This window comes from Cynocephalus volans, chromosome 12, assembly GCF_027409185.1.
Source record: "Cynocephalus volans isolate mCynVol1 chromosome 12, mCynVol1.pri, whole genome shotgun sequence".
NCBI classification, from domain to species: domain Eukaryota; kingdom Metazoa; phylum Chordata; class Mammalia; order Dermoptera; family Cynocephalidae; genus Cynocephalus; species Cynocephalus volans.
Window position 1 is genome coordinate 74,475,388 of NC_084471.1, and position 16,246 is coordinate 74,491,633.

Genomic DNA, 16,246 nt, shown 5'->3' on the forward strand with positions numbered 1-16,246 from the left:
TTCTCTATTATATTCTGATGTGCTCTTCTCAAACATTGGAACATAATATTGATTTAAATTTTATCTTAGAATGTCCCTCCTTATTTTATTTAATTTTGCTTATTATAGCTTGAAAACATTGCAGGAAGTATTAAAAATGGAGAGGTGGACTGCTGGGTTGATAGTGGAGTCCTCAGGGACATTTGAATCAAAGAAAGGGTAAGAAATTGACATTTGACCAAAACTGGTTAAGGAGCAGCAATAATTAACTATTTATTGAGATGACTACAGAATATTTGCTCACTGCTTCATTTAAATTCTGTTTTCTGAAGGACTATCAAAGTAAAGATGATTCTTCTATGAGATGACAGGCATTTTTAAAGGCTTTTCCTAAGGTCACAGTTTACTTTAGCTGATAATTACGAGTATAACTATAACCAACTTTATTTCAAGTAGTGTGAAAAAAATTGAAAGTGATGGCGTAAAGGAGTTAATATTTTGTTTCCAAAATATGTCCTGCTATCCTCATTAATATTTGAAATATACAAAATCAAATAAAACACCACCATTGTAAAATCAGTGTGAAAAAGCTTAGAAAGCTTTCAATAGCTCTCCGTTTGGCATCTAGTCTGTAGTTAAACAAATTGGAATTGACTTGAATGATGGCAAAGGAAGTAGCTCCTACCTTGTTTTAATTATTACTTCCTTCATTCATTTAAGCATCTATTCAAGAAACATTCTTTGAATGCTAAAATGGAATGCAAAGAAAAATACAAAATTTTTGTGTAGCAATTCACAATCTCAGAGAAGGACTTGAGAGTAGAGAACTAAGAAGTGGACGATTTTGATAAAATAGAATAACTGCCTTGTGTATGGTTGTAGGGAAAGCAGACAGAAGCCTCTAACACTGCAGGAGGGAAAGACTAAGTATTTTCACATAAGATATGACATTTTAGAGTAATCTTGAAAAATGATAAGAGTTTTCCAAGAGAACCTGTGGGGAAGAACACTTCAGGCACAGGGAGCAATATGTGTAAAGGAATGGGTGCATTTAAAAGCCTGAAAACCATCTTTACCTTTGTATTGCTTATGAGCACACTTACTCATTTCAGTAACCACAAGAGTAAACGACAACAGATGCAACCAGGTTCCAGGTTGTGTAATTATTTCACGTTTATGGAACATTATTATACAGGGTGCTAAACTGAATCTTGTTAGTCCCTTTCTCTACCCAGTGAGAATGTTCTAATTAAGAAGACAACCAAGGCAGGGACGAAAACAGTATTGAATCGATCAGCAGTTGTCTTTAAAGGGCCTACGGCTGTCCATATAGAGATTTATAGATTAACTGCAGCACTTTGAATTGCACTGGGAAGAAAATTGGCAGCAGGTGCAGACTTCAGAGTGTAGATTTATGTTGCTTCAGGCAGCAAAAGGTAGGTGGGCTGCCCATTCTGGTTGCTCTAAAATTTTATGATGGTCCAAGGGTAGCCCTAACTAGGAGATGCATGTGTAATCCAGCTATTTTCTAAGCTACCAATAGTAAACATAAATTTATAAAGACTATGGAATGTTCTGATACTAGATAGTGAGTGTGGAATTTTGTACAATTTGGGGTAATTCAGGCAGGGATTTAGAAAATAAGATAACCATTCATGCAATTCTAAAATCTTAGTGATTGAAATATCTCTTTCCTCTGAAGGATTGTTGGGAATAATCTCTAAGAATTTTATTACAGGCCTATAGTTAAGACTATGATAACTTTGTGCTTATGTGAAGGTACTTCAAAAAATTTGTGGAAAAACAGAATTGAAAGATAATATGAATCTTTCCATGAACTCTTTGAAGACCCCTCATATAGCACAAGACATAATATGTCATACCGGAATGTTAATCTTTATTTTTAAAAAATAAAACACAGGGCATTCTATTTTAGTAGTTCAAGTAAGTGATTTTAGTTTAATCTCAACTGCATGTGCCAAAGACAATTTTTTTTCAAAGTTACAGATACACTACCATTATAATGTCCAGAATACAAAGAGTTCTAAAATGAAAAGCAAACATTTATTTTTGCTTCTATGATTTACATCATATGGAATTAATGGCTTGATCACTGTACTTCGTTAAAATATATATTTTAATGTTAGGCCTAAATAATGTTTATGTAAAAGACCGGGTAATAAGTAGTGCCACTGTAGGGATTTTAGATGGCTGAACTAATTCATGTGCCTTTCTTCACATATTTTATTTATGCTCATCTCTATTTTGATGTGAGATCTGTTTTCTTTCTCATATTCTCTGTATTTTTTCCTTATATTTACATTTTTGCTGAACACTGAGCTAGAATTCTGAAGTTACCTACTATTCCTGTGAACTTGGGCAGGCTGCTCAAACACTGAATAGCAATTGACTCATCTTTAAAATAGTGATGATGATATTCATTCATTCATTCATTTAAGCTTTTATTCAGGAAACATTCTCTCACAAGGGTGCTGGGAGGATCAAATGATTCAGTGCTTTCAAATGTATCAAGTTACTAGCAGTTAAGGGGGAGGTATCACATTGACTGTATATTTTAAATTTTGTATTTCTATTATAAAATCAAGTTTGTCTTATTTAAGAGATGTGTGATACTTCCTATGCAGAGGGAGGTCAGGTATTCCCCCAACAGTTTGCATCAAGTATCTCTATGCCTGCAAGTGTGATGCGGGTGTTACCTGCAGACACCTAACTCCCAGAATTTCAACTGCGTTATCCTACAGGCCATGACTCAAGGAGCAACACAATGTCACATTCTTTCCTACCACTCTTCACATGCTCCAGGGAAGAGTTAGGTGGAAGATTTATTTCATGACAATAACTCCCCAAGTATTAACCACAGAGGCTGTATACAGCTGACTTTGGAATCTACCTCTGAGAATTAATCCTATCTTTGCCTCCCCTCGCCTTCTTTTCCTCCCTATCATTGGTGGGCCTTTTGTCCAAACCCTTTTGTAGTCAACTTTTGTGGATATGTAAACTATGTATGTACTTCAAGAGGAATATACAGTACTCCAAAATATAAGACCTTCTTTAATTTATAATTTGTGTGTCTGTGATTGAAAGAATTACCATGTAGTAACCAAGATGCAGGTGCAGTTTAAAATGTAGTGCCCTTGAAAATATATGTTTGAGTAACAAAAATGTATTCCTCATTTCAGAACATGATGAGTGCATCACAAATCAGCACAACTGTGATGAAAACGCTTTATGCTTCAACACTGTTGGAGGGCACAACTGTGTTTGCAAGCCGGGCTATACAGGGAATGGAACCACATGCAAAGGTAAAAAGTTTAAATGCCCACTCCTCTTCCATTAAGTATGATGCAGTCTATCTCTGTGTCCCTTACCCCAGTCATTCCTGTTACGTACCTTCCGTGCACTTCCCCCAGTCAGAGAGCTTTGGCGTGTAGCTCATAGTCTTCTTCTTAGGTCTTACCATCCTCCTGGGTTATTTCAGTGTGTAAGTGGCCAAACTGTTCAGCTGCTTTGACCTAATGTCCCTTGACCTCAGCCTGAGTGGTTTACATCTCCATTCCTCTCCAGCAAACCACCTCCATGACCACATCCTGGACATTTTTATTTAGAATTGCTTCGTCTTTGAAATCTTAAACTTCAACATTTTATGGTTCAACATCAAGTTCTTCTGCTTCCAATTTGCTCGCTCTGTTCCTTCTACAACTCTGGATCTTCAATTTCGTTGAACCTTCTTTTTTTCCCCACTTTACTCGTCTCTCAGTTTCAGATGTTTCTTTTTGAGCCCAAACATGTATATATCATGACAGCTATTTTTCTGGCAGTATTTTTAACCCATTTGTTATACTACCATAATTCACTGTTAAATACCTCTATTTTCAGTCAGTCTGACAGTTTTTCTTCTCTGCTGTCTTACAAACTGTTGGATACTACTGTAAAAGTTAATTAACTGTGCATATTTGGTCTCTACATATTGTAGTTTCCCCTTTTAGATGGTTTGTCAGTGCCAATTTTAAATGTCCTGTTGAGCACAAATTTCTACCTCCATCAGTGAATATTCCAACTGTAGTTTGCCACCATGCATTAACTCACTATTTCACCATTGTCCCCTTTTCCTTCATCAGATGAGCTTATCTTCTACCTTACAAGGGAGATGGAGGTCTATTTTGGAAACTCTACCAACTCCCATAGGAAAAAGTTCATATTTCTTATTATGTCATATGATTTGTCTAATTTAGTCATTTTAAGCTTCTAAACTGCCTATTTCTTAACTATCCTGTGTCCTTTATCTTGGAGTTTACTAAGATTAATTTATTACAATCGTGTGTGTGGGAGGTAGGACAGAATAAGGAAAGGTTGTTAATGCAGTGGTTCATAAGCATTGGTCTTAAGGCCTGGTCTGTGATACATTCGAGCCAATTATGGGTGGGCCAGAGGATTACTCTGGTTTTCAAAACTCTATGGAAATCTTTAATGTAGATTATTGTGAAGAAGGCTTACTCCTTTTGGAGTCCCACAGAGATTTTCTTGGAAAAACTAGAAAAACCCTGAGAAAAGCCAGACTTTTAGAGTTCCAGAGTATCACTAAACCCTTAGGACTTCCTTCAAAGCATCTGGATGTTGTGAGAGTTTGTTTGGGCTTAAGATTTTGTCTAGGAGCCCTGCAGCTTCTCCTTTATTCCTTCCTGTTTCTGATTCCTATTTGATATGAAGAATAAAGTTTATAACATAAAGAACTCTTGAAATCATGAACAGATACAGGCAGATAATTCTTATATTTGAAGGAAGGAAGAAATTTCAAAGATATAGAAATTCTTTTCGGAAGTTAAGACTACGTGTTACCTGAATAAAGACTCTCCAGTTACTGTATGTATCTCTGTTAGGAATAGAAAAAAGCTGAGAGATAAGTGGTTTGGATGTAGCATCTGAATCCGTGAGTTCTGTGCTTTATCAACAGGCTACAACACTGCAAATTACTCCAAGGAAAATATGCACATATACTGGCAAATGTATCCTTTATTACTCATGAGGTTTAAATTCTAAATCCCTTTTGCAAATCTTTGCTGAGCTAGGTATTCTTTTTGCCTACTATGAAAAATGACTTAGGACCTGGAACCAACAAAGTCAAATGGCCTCTTTGGGCCCATTCCTTTTACTCAGCACCAGAATTTGAAATTCATACATTTTACCACCCTGAGAAAGTGTATCCTAGCTACAAGAGGAAGCACATGCTGAAAACTAGAGAGAAAGCTTTTACCCCTAAACCTGGAATAAGCTGGTCTAGTTTATTCGTGACAGACCCTGTCGGGCTGAAGAAGAAGCCCTTGAGCCTTACAGAGCCAGCGAATAAGCTGGAGTGGAAACAGAAGCTTCTATAATGGAGCTCAGTCTCACCCATATTGTTTTTGCTCACCTGTCTTGGTTTTCTCTCCTTCATCTTTTCTGTGCTTCTTCAAAGGCAGCACATCTCAAAAGATCGTCCTTGCAATGGTTCAGACCTTGGGTCCTTTTCCAACTCCTAGAAAAACTTTTCCTCTCACTCCCAAGTCCACTCTAATACAACAGGCTATGCAATGTGATCCTGGATCCTAAACTATCCTTAGCAGAGGAAAGCAAGACTCTCCCTGAAGACCACTATAGCTACTTTTTCTTACTATTGAGTAATTCATCACCAGCATCACCAGGACTGGCTTAGAACTTTTTGAAGGATGGGGAATTTTCCTAATATTTTGGCACTTTGGCCAGTGTGTAAAATGGCCAAAGCCTCATGGGATTCAATCATTTCTTATTTCCTGGTCTCGTTTGCTAATGGTGGTTTGCTCCACCTAAGATAGCTGCCATTTTTCAGGTTTGCTTTCAAGTTGAATTGTTACAATGACATGCAATCTGAACATTAATGCACTTCCTGTCTTGTAATGTTTTTATTTTTTGTTAAAAGAAATTTCAGTATTCTGTTTTACAGGTGAAATATTTCTTTAATATTGGAAAGAGTACTGTTTTAAAAATTCTGTTGAAGTTTCTTACATGTATGGAAAATATTATATGAATATATAATTATAATAGCTTTTATAATTTGATGTCCACATCTCCAAGGGAATATAGAAAAGCTGGGATTGGAGTTTATTGATCTACTTACTTCTAAAGTGCTAAAAACTTGTATCTGAATTATTTTAGCATTTTGCAAAGATGGCTGTAGGAATGGAGGAGCCTGCATTGCTGCTAATGTATGTGCCTGCCCACAAGGCTTCACTGGACCCAGCTGTGAAACGGGTAAGAATATCATTTCATCTTCTAGAAAATGAATTTTTATGCCAATGCATAAAGTAATCCATGAGGAAAATAATGTTTCAAGTTTCAAGTGCGCTCTCAAAGCATGGAGCTGTTAATAAGGAAGTGTTAGGAGGGAGGAAGTGGGAAGTTTCAGTGATGCCTATTCACTGGGCAATTCCCATATGCTCTCCAAAGAGGTTTTGTAGCTATTATATAACTAGACACATATTCAAATTTTTCATAAGAATGTGTGGGATTGCCAGGATTTCATGACTTCATAATTCATTTCACTTACTTGAAGCCCATTTTTACTGAAATCTATATGACTAGATTTAATAAAAATACAGGGTTCAAGCTTATGGACAACTCAGTTCCTAGGACACACTACCTCCCGCATCCACATTTGAGAATATTTGACAAATTTTTATCTGTCCTATTTAATATTCATTCATTGTTGTTTATTTAGAAAGTATTTAAAGTTTTCTATGCCTTAATTATTTCTCATTCAAATCCATTTAGAATTTATTCTTTCTGATAGATACTAATACTAGAAACTTTAAAAATTATTTTTAAAACAATACATAGTCTGTGTATAGCCCATGACCCAAAGTAACATGCTTCGTAAGGTGAATAACATACCTGGGAATAAAAAAAGTGTTTTAAATATTAGCTCCTAATTAAAATCATATCAGTAGTAGTTGTGGTTGCTCTTGGTTAAGTGTGTTCCAATTCCAGATGACCTCAGAAAGTCTGGTTATTTTCCCTAAGAGAAAGCTGCTGCCACTGGTGATTGACCATTGTCATCCCATATTGCTTTCCATAAATCTCAGTGCGATAGATGCAGCACATGCTCTGCCTCCATTGTACTTGCAGAGTCATCTGGTTTAAAAGAAACACTGACTGATCAGAATATAAGGCAGAAAATGTTCTGCTCCATTTGGGAAGTGAAAATTTTACTGAGAAGATACTGCCACTGTGCACAGAAGAATGCTCACAAAAGGGATTCACATCACTAGATCATCTTTCTCTATAAATACCTCCAAGTGGTATTTTTCAAACTTCAGTGATTAATTGATTTCAAAGGTTTCTGATGGAGAATGCGTAGTGACTCTCTTTGGTGTGTGGGATTACTTCCTAAATCAGGAGTTCCCCAAACTCATTGTCCAGGTGAGTCACCTATAGAGCTTGTTAACTTGTTAAAAACAGATTTTTGGTAATTATCATAAGATTTGCTAGAACAAAATCAGGTGCCTCTGATGTAATGGTCTTCCAATATTTTCATCCCGTGATCTCCACCAGTACACCCACACACGTCAAGGTGCACTGTGGACCTCCTGTATATCAACACCCGTGATGACCAGCTTTTCTGAATACAGTATTTTGTGCTGATTCTAGTGCAGAGCCTAGATACTGAAACACCGGTTTTTTCAGCAAATTTCAATGATGTGAGGATAATGGTGTGGAATTTTGAAATAAAGGCTGTCCCAGAAAATCTGGCATGAGTAGTAACCATGCCCAATCCTGCACATCATTCTTCCACTAGAAAACAAAAATCATATCAAGAGATTGTGAAAATCTGGAGTGGCAAAGAATTAATCTTAGCTATGTAATATTTAAGACTGGAGTTAAAAATAACCCAACAGAATACTTAGCTCTATTTAATTATCTTTGAACTTTCAGTCCATAAGAAGACAATCCCAGACTGACTCTAAGTAGGTATCCGTAGCAGGCAAGAGCTTTAAGAAGAACAGATGTGGGCTCAAAATCTGGTTCTACTGTTCGCTATGTGGCCTTGGCAAGTTACTTAACTTCTCAGTGTCTTGTACCTTCCACACATCACCTTACTCTTCACAACTCTCTTCCAAAGTAGCTATTATCTCCATTTACATATAAAAATATTGGGTTCAGAAGTAATTACATTTTTTCCCCTAAAGTCACAAAATTAGCAGCCAAATACAAAGGTCTTTCTACTCCCAAACCCAGGCTTTTTATCTAGTGCTTCCAAATATGTTTCTTTGGAGACCTTAAATCCTAGGACCCAAAACCAGACTCTCCTTCATGACTCCTGCCTCCTTTCCTCCTCCACCAAAACCTGATTTTTCACTTCTATTCTTTATTTCAGTGAATAGCAGCATTATTCACCAAGTTCACCAAGCCAGTAGTCAGGGAGTCATCTCCCTCTTGCCCCTCACCCCCACATCTAGTCAAGTCCTTTTGATCCCATCTCTTTACCAGGGCTCATTTCTTTCCATTCTGGCTGTCACTACAGTAGTTCAGGGCTCTCAGGTTTGTCTCTCTCCAATCCAGTCTCCACAGAATATCAGAGCACAAATATGATCATATCACCCCATACTGAAAAAACATGTGTTGTCCCCCATTACCCTCAGGATAAAGACCACATTTTTTAACATGATATATATGGCCCTTCAAGATTTGGCCCCTGCCCCACTCAGCTGTATCCTCTTGTCCCTCTGCCTCCCTCCTCATTCCCACCTCTAGGCACTGAGCTTCATGAGGGCACAGAGTGTATCTTGTTCACTTTTGTATCCTTGAGTCACAGTATAAGATCTGCACCTTAGTAGATGTTTCAGAAATATTTGGTGAATAAATAAATGTATAAATGAGTGATCAATTAAATGATGAGAAAAAAAGATGGTGTCGTATTAGTCTGTTTTTGTGTTGCTATAACAGAATACCTAAAGCTGGGTAATTTATAAAGAAAAGAGGTTTATTTGGCTCACAATTCTGGGATAGCTGCCTCTGGCATGAGTCTCAGGTTGCTTCTGCTCCTGGTGGAAAACAGCAGGGCAGCCAGTGGATGCAAGGAGATCACCTGGTGAGAGAATGCCGGAGACAGAGGGAGGGGAGGTTCCAGGGTCCATTAAACAACCAGCTCTTGTGAGAACTAATAGAGCAAGAAGCTACTCACTACCCGCCCCCCAGAACATTAATCTATTCATAAGAGATCCATCCCCATGACCCAAATCTTTCTAAACACTGCCACATTGGGGATCAGATTTCACCATGATCTTTGGAGGAACAAACGTATCCAAACTATATCAGTGTGGTTGCTTCCATAATTGATGGACTTTTTTGAACGTTTGTTAAAGAGGCCTTCAGTGTTGTCTTGTACTGTACTAGTCTCATGTGGCAGATGAAGTAATTAAGGCACAGGGAGGTGAAGTAACTTACGTAAGGTGTTTCATGGTAGATCTAGATCTGTAATCTAGAGCTCAGGTCTTCTGCTTCCTAGTTCAGTCTTCCTTCCTTCCTTTTCTTTTTTTCCGATGCATGCTCTCTGCCCAGAAATTCATCATACCATCATCTTTCATCAGGTCTGTGCTTTTCATGATGCCCCCACCTTCAACTGCCAAATAATCCTGTTGTCTTTGACAGTGAGGACTGTGGCAGTTTTTCTCTCCCAATTTAAGGAAAGCATCAGGATTGTCAAGATTTCCAAGTGTGCTAATGGCCCAAATTTGGCCTGCTGGAGTAGGATGCTGCCTGATAGCTTAAAAACAAGATTCACCTGTGGCCCCAGTGGCCATCTGTTGAGCACTCATGATGGAATCACTGAGGATTTACTTGCTTTTTGAAAGACAATCTTAATGTGCATGACATTTACCAATCCTTGTTACTTTAGTTGAGAAAGTCTCCCCTGAACTCTCTCTCATTTAGTCTGTTTCTGCATCAAGTGCAGTAGGAATGGTTGAATTCCTCTACCAACTTCACAAAAGGGCTATGTGAATGCTTTTTATTGAGTGAAATTAATTTTTCATGGACTTCCTTTTAGCCACTGAATAAAATCACCCACATGTACAGCATAACTCCATTTTTAATTAAACATCCTAATATTCCATCAGGTGTTTAACTTGGATTTAGAAGGGTGTGATTATTTCTTGGGGAACTCAATAAAATGTATTAGAAATTTATGTGCTGAGGTTTAACAGCTCTATCACTGCCATGCTGTATTTATTATACAATTGCTAAACCTCAGCAAACATTTGTCTGATGATATAATTAATATGCAAAGCTGTCTTATAATAAATCTAAATCTTTCAGTAATGATTTAAAGTATAACTATAAAAGATTTGACAGTCTGCTATAAGCAACTGATGACTTAAATCAAATTTAAATTTTATAACAGGGTAAAAGTTGGTAACAAATGGCAAAGCTGAAAAAAAAATATGCCGCAATATCAAAGAAGAGATCAGACATTTTAGTGATAAATGCTTCCTTTTTTCCCTATACGTAAAATAATGGATTTCTTAGCCACAGATCAAAACATGAGGTGAGCTTTTAATTATTTTTAGTGAGTACTTAAATGAATATAAATTTAAATTGCATTCCTAAGTATTTTTGGAGCTTTTTAATATATGTAGTTTCAAAATGCCCAAAAGAGAGCATAAGGCATATACGAGTGTTGCTTGACTTCAAAAATAACTTCAGATGGATTGAGGTTAGTTGACTAAAAAAAGTTTATATTATTACTGATATAATATAGGTAGGAAACCCCTGATTTTTAGGAAAAAAATTCATTTTGCTATTAGTATGTACGGTTAGCATTTATTATTGATATCAAACTATTAAGTTTTGTGATACAGTTGAATTAGCACATTTTTTATCGTAAAAGGAATATGTTAATTTAATTTCATGATCACTTAGTTTTTTTTAAGGCATATTTTTCAGAAGCTTCCATCAATATTTATCATTTTTACATAGGAAGACTGAAAAAAATTCAGGAGCAAGAGAAAATTCTTAAAACATTTCTGACTTAGCATACCTTTTCTTACCAAAATGACTCACAATGGAAATTCATTACCAAAATATGTACCTTTTTGTGGGAGAAAAAAGAAAGAAAAACCTTCAGTACCTTTGCTTTACCAATAAGGATGGTCTGTTTTTGTTTTAGAATTATTTTGATTTTTTCCACTCTAGCTCAACAAACACAAACTTCATAACAAGAATCATTAAATAAATTTTATTGCAGTGTTGTGGAAGAAGTCACCAAAGGAAACTCAGTCGCTCAGAGAAAAGGAAAAGTCAGATAATTTATTGCTAGCAGGTTCCAAATCCTGAGCGCCTCAAATATAGGGGGAACTAGACTTAAATACTTTTCTGGAACCAAGCAAGCCAGTGTTCCTACTGGCTCTTTTGCCTGTATCCAAGTAGAACAGGCGGTTAACTAGGCCACTGGCTTTGGGTAAGGGTCTGTATGGAGATGGGGGATGTGGCCAGTGGAGTTACTGCAATGTCAGCTAGAAAGTAAATCGGTCTCTCGTCTACACAGGAAAGTGCTGACAGGCTTTTGGTTGTAGCTAAGTAACAGGAATCCCTACCATAAAGCCACAGAGCTCAGAAGCTGCGTTTTGGTTTTCAGTGATGAACAAAACTTTAAACATTTCTTACAAGCAAGCATATTCCTACTGGAAATGGGATTAAAATCAGGAAAGGACAAGGAATTCAGTCACTTCAGCAGTACAAAAATTTTGTGATGAAGGAAGCTCTACTTCTGGTCCTTCATCTCGTATTAAAGTCACTTTGCTGGAGCAGATCATTGGGTGGCTTGTGTAACGTAGGCACATACCACTGGGGAGATCTGTTAATCTGCCTAAGACAGGATCTCCATTCATACTTGCCAAGACACATCTGAACTTGAAACTCAGTCTCTAATGATAAAAGTGATTAAATTAAATTTGATGAATGAATGTGTAATACTGAACTTTGTATGAATTAGGGGTTTAGATCCCAATGATACTTTTTCTGTTATAAAATTTAAAAATAAAATTAAGAAAGAAACAAAAAACACTTTCACCAAAGGCTTTTTGACCATACCCTGCATGTGAGTTAACCTGAGTACTTAAAACATATCTTCTCTTTATGTTGGTGATCCTTAACCTCTTTTAAATAAGACTTTAATTGCTTAATGTTATGCCAAACCCTGGTCCTTCTTGAGGCATTTAACACAGTGGTCAAAACACAATAATTGAAGTCAGAGAGACATAGACTTGAGTCCTACCTCTACTGCCAGCCAGCTGTGTGACTTTTTTCATGTTACTTCATTTTTCTATACATTAATTTGCATGTGTACAAAATAAAGATGATAGTAACATCGACCTCTTGGTTTGTCCTGAAGATTAAATAAAATGTGGCAGATAGTACCATGTTTAGGACTTGTAAGTACTCAGTAAATGATACCTAATACAATTATATTATAAATTTTAAGTTAAATTATAAGTAAAATTTATATACAGAACTGTCTGAGGCTTTTTAGACATCCTTGTGTCAGTTGGAGATACCCTGAGATGTTATTAAAAGAAAGGTTAAGGATATTAAATGATTCTAGTTTTCCTGATTTATTCATAAATTGGCTGTAAGCATAATTTTACTATACTTTAGTGGTTTAAAGTATTTAATTTAGCAATTAACATTGTTTACATTTACTTAAAATTGCTTTATTTTAATTTTAATGCAAATCTTTAAAAATTAATGTTTTATGGAAATCTAAGTCTTTGTACTATTCAAAAGTAGTTATAAGTTCTCAGTGTTAATCTCAAAGTCATTCTTTTAAGTCCTTCAGGTTAATTGGAAAAAATCTTACTGTTTCCGTGTATCAGTCATGTATAATAGATAACAACTATGATGGGGAAATTTTTCAGACTCTTTCACTGTAAGGCCTACTTAATTAACAGTGGAAATGAGGACACATCATGGAGTTAATGTAAGAGAAAAAAATAGCTTCCAAGCTGATAGCAGGTCTCCAAGAAAAAAATCCAAGTGGAATGGGTTGGGAATTTGGAAAAGATCTTCAATTTTGCTTTAAAAATAGTGTTAATTTTTTTTCCAGTGGGTCATCTTTATCTAATAACTTATATTGTGCCTTTGAATTTCTAGAATCCATATTTTCTCTTATATTTTATTTGAAGCAAACCAAATAAAGTCATTTTTTACATTTTTGTTTAATTTTGTTTCACAGTTAACTGAATACTTCATTCATATTTTGAATAAGCATTATATGCACATGGTATGAAATTTAAAAGTACAAAGAGTGTGTAATGAGGAGTAAATCTCCTTTATACCCCTTTTCCAACCATTGTTTTTCTCTCTTAACAATATATCCTGGAAATGGTGTCATTGATAAATCCTCATTGGACAGAGTGGTTCAAATAGAAAAGCCAGTCTTACAGAGGCCTGTTGCCACTCAAATAGAAGGCTTTCAATTTCTAAAAGTCTGTGCTTGCCAATAGGAATACACATCTTGGAGACAAGATCTTTCTCTTCCTTTGGGTACTTCCTTAGATTGGTTGGGAATGTTTTGCAATTTTCTCATTCATAAATTCTAAATACTTTTTTTTACATAGATGAGCTGATCAACTTCTATTCATCAGAAGTATGATAGGGAGAGTTACAGACTTGATACTCTGGAGAGACATTAGAAAAAGATTAAGACATGAACAGCTGGCTAGAACTTAATCTTCTCTAATTTAAAATATATCCATTATACTGCATTTTATTTATACTTAAATTATTTTTGCCTCTTGCGTTTCCTTTCTTCCTTCTAAGTTTTACTTTTTTTTTCCTGAAGGACATACTTTAATACTCTCCTAGAGTGGGTCTATTAATGGCAGACTCTCAATCTGTGTCTGAAAAGTGCTTTATGACATTCTCACTCTCAGGTTAGTTCGATAGAATTCTAGGTTTTCCCTAGGCACTATGAAGGCAGTATGCCATCACTTTTCTGGCCTCTGAATTTCTGTCCAGGTCGACTTTCAGTTCAATTGTAAATCATTTGAAAATACTATCCAAATTGCTTTGAAGGTCCCCTTTTCCTTGGGGTATGTGGTTTCAAAGCATTGTGTCTGGTATAGGTTTATTTTTATTTATCTTGCTTGAGACTCCTTTAGATAGTCGAGTCTGAGGAGCTGTCTCATCAATTTTGGGAAACACTCAATCTTTATCTCCTTGAATTGCTTCTTTCCCATTCTCTTTATTCCTTCCTTCTGGACTCCTACTGGAAGTCTTTTATCGTTTCTACATTTCTTCACTGTCTTTTGTATTTTCCATCTCTATATCTCAGTGCTATGCCTTTGGTAATTTCTTTATGTTTATCTTCCAGTCTATCAGTTACCTCCTCACTTTGTCTAATCCTTTGTTTCGCTTATTCATTGATTTTTTAAAAAATTTCGATAACTATCTTTTAAATTTCTGGGAGTTCTCTTTTTCCAAACTTTTGGATTTTTTCCCATAGTTTTTATTCTTTTCTTATGGTTTTGATTCCTTCTTTATGTCTGTAACAATTTTAAACATATTTACATTATAATCTTTGACGTTCCTCTATTGTCTAAAGTTCAAGGAGATCTAACTCTGCCTTTTATTGTGTTTGCTGACTCTTGACCATGATGCAGTATTGCCTCATGTGTTTTTTACTTTGGGTGTCTGACCTTACTATCTCTACTAGAGCCTTATCTGTGAAGTTTGAGGTCTTTTCCCTCCAGAGAAATTTGAGTCTGCAGGTATATCAATCAGGAGTATTGCAACCATAATTTGTGTTCATTTCTTTGCCAAGTGGCCTAACAAACAGGTGGTATAAATTTTGACAGACATTTTTTTCTCCCCATCCAAGCACAGATAAAATAGTGTGTTTCCTCCTCCTAATCCCCTGTGAGGTGGATGTTTATTTGTGTATGTGAGTGTGTGTGTGTGTGTGTGTGCGCACACACATGCACGCGCACATCTATCCTGTACTTGAACTGAGGAGTAACCTTCAAGTATTCTGCTTTGTGCTAGAATCTTTGGACCTTCTATAGCACCAAGTCCCCTCTGCTATCAACTATGTGGGCCATAAAATCCAAATCTGGTGTTTAGCTTCTTTTTATGCCACATAAGAATGTCCACTTTTTAGTGAGCTCAGTTATTCATTTAAAAGTATATCTTTTAAGTCACATGTTTGAAGATTTTCAATTTATGCAGTGCTCAGTATTTATGGAATTGGAGAGAAAATCACCTGTTTCAGTTAGACAAAATTATGATTTTGTCGATGCTCAATGACTCCTGAGAGTGATGAGCTCTGGTCATTCATAAATCTGCAAATTGTGAAGTGAAACTCAGTGGCAGAATGAAAATGGGGTAGACCATAGGAAAAAACAGTAGTGATATGAACTTCATGGAATTTGCTAGGAATGGAGCTGGGGGATGTGGTTGCTTTTTTCTCTTCACTAAATTTCTGAAGGTCCCAAAGAGGGTCTGTAATTCTTCTGAGAGTGTTCTCATCTATAGTTAGTTCGCATTCTTTCTGACATGTAAGCTTTTTTGGAAGAAGGCACTGGGATTTAAGTACAAAAAGAAAAAATAGCAATTAACTTTATCCAGCTGATAGTTCTTCCTTAAGAACTCACTTTTTTGAGAGAATAAATTATATTCTAGATATTTTTCTTTTTTTTAGATTTAGATCAAAATGTAGTGTACAAGGATAGAGTTAAATAACAAATATGGGTATTGGATCAAGTCAAAGAAAATCAGTCAAATTTGTAAAGGACATACATTAGGGAGGGTAGCTAATATAACAAAAGACAGAATTGAGATTCAAAGTTATTCAAATTGTAGGAACACCAGGATCAAAGAACACTATGGCATTTAACAGACATTTATTTAAAAGTGCCTCCTGCAGTTCTGCTTTCAGCTCTCAAATAAGGCCACACTGCTTTTACCAGTGTTTTATTTTTATATTCTTAATTCTGATCTCTTCCTTCTTTGGCCAACACTTATTGTGTCCTTTGCCCCTACCCTTTGATTTTCTTCTTTTGTTGTCCTTTCTCCCCTTACCCTTTTCCCCATTTCCTCCCACTGGAGTATGGATTCCTTGGAGAGTGAAGGTGGAGCCTACGATTTGGTGTTCTCCATAGGGCTTCGCGTCATCCTTTGCTTATAGTAGGCGGTCAATGAATATTAATAAAATGTGAGTATTCTCTTGCATTTGTGTTAG

The 16,246-nt window shown here is 36.1% G+C and overlaps 1 protein-coding gene across 1 annotated transcript in view; it reads left to right on the forward strand.

The window, feature by feature from the left end:
* Positions 1-16,246, forward strand: part of NELL2 (neural EGFL like 2) — a 365,095-nt gene that overhangs the window by 266,278 nt on the left and 82,571 nt on the right. The window contains exons 15-16 of the mRNA XM_063075314.1: positions 3,180-3,302; positions 6,169-6,264. Coding sequence (XP_062931384.1) covers positions 3,180-3,302; positions 6,169-6,264 — 219 coding nt within the window. The remainder of the gene's footprint in view (positions 1-3,179; positions 3,303-6,168; positions 6,265-16,246) is intronic.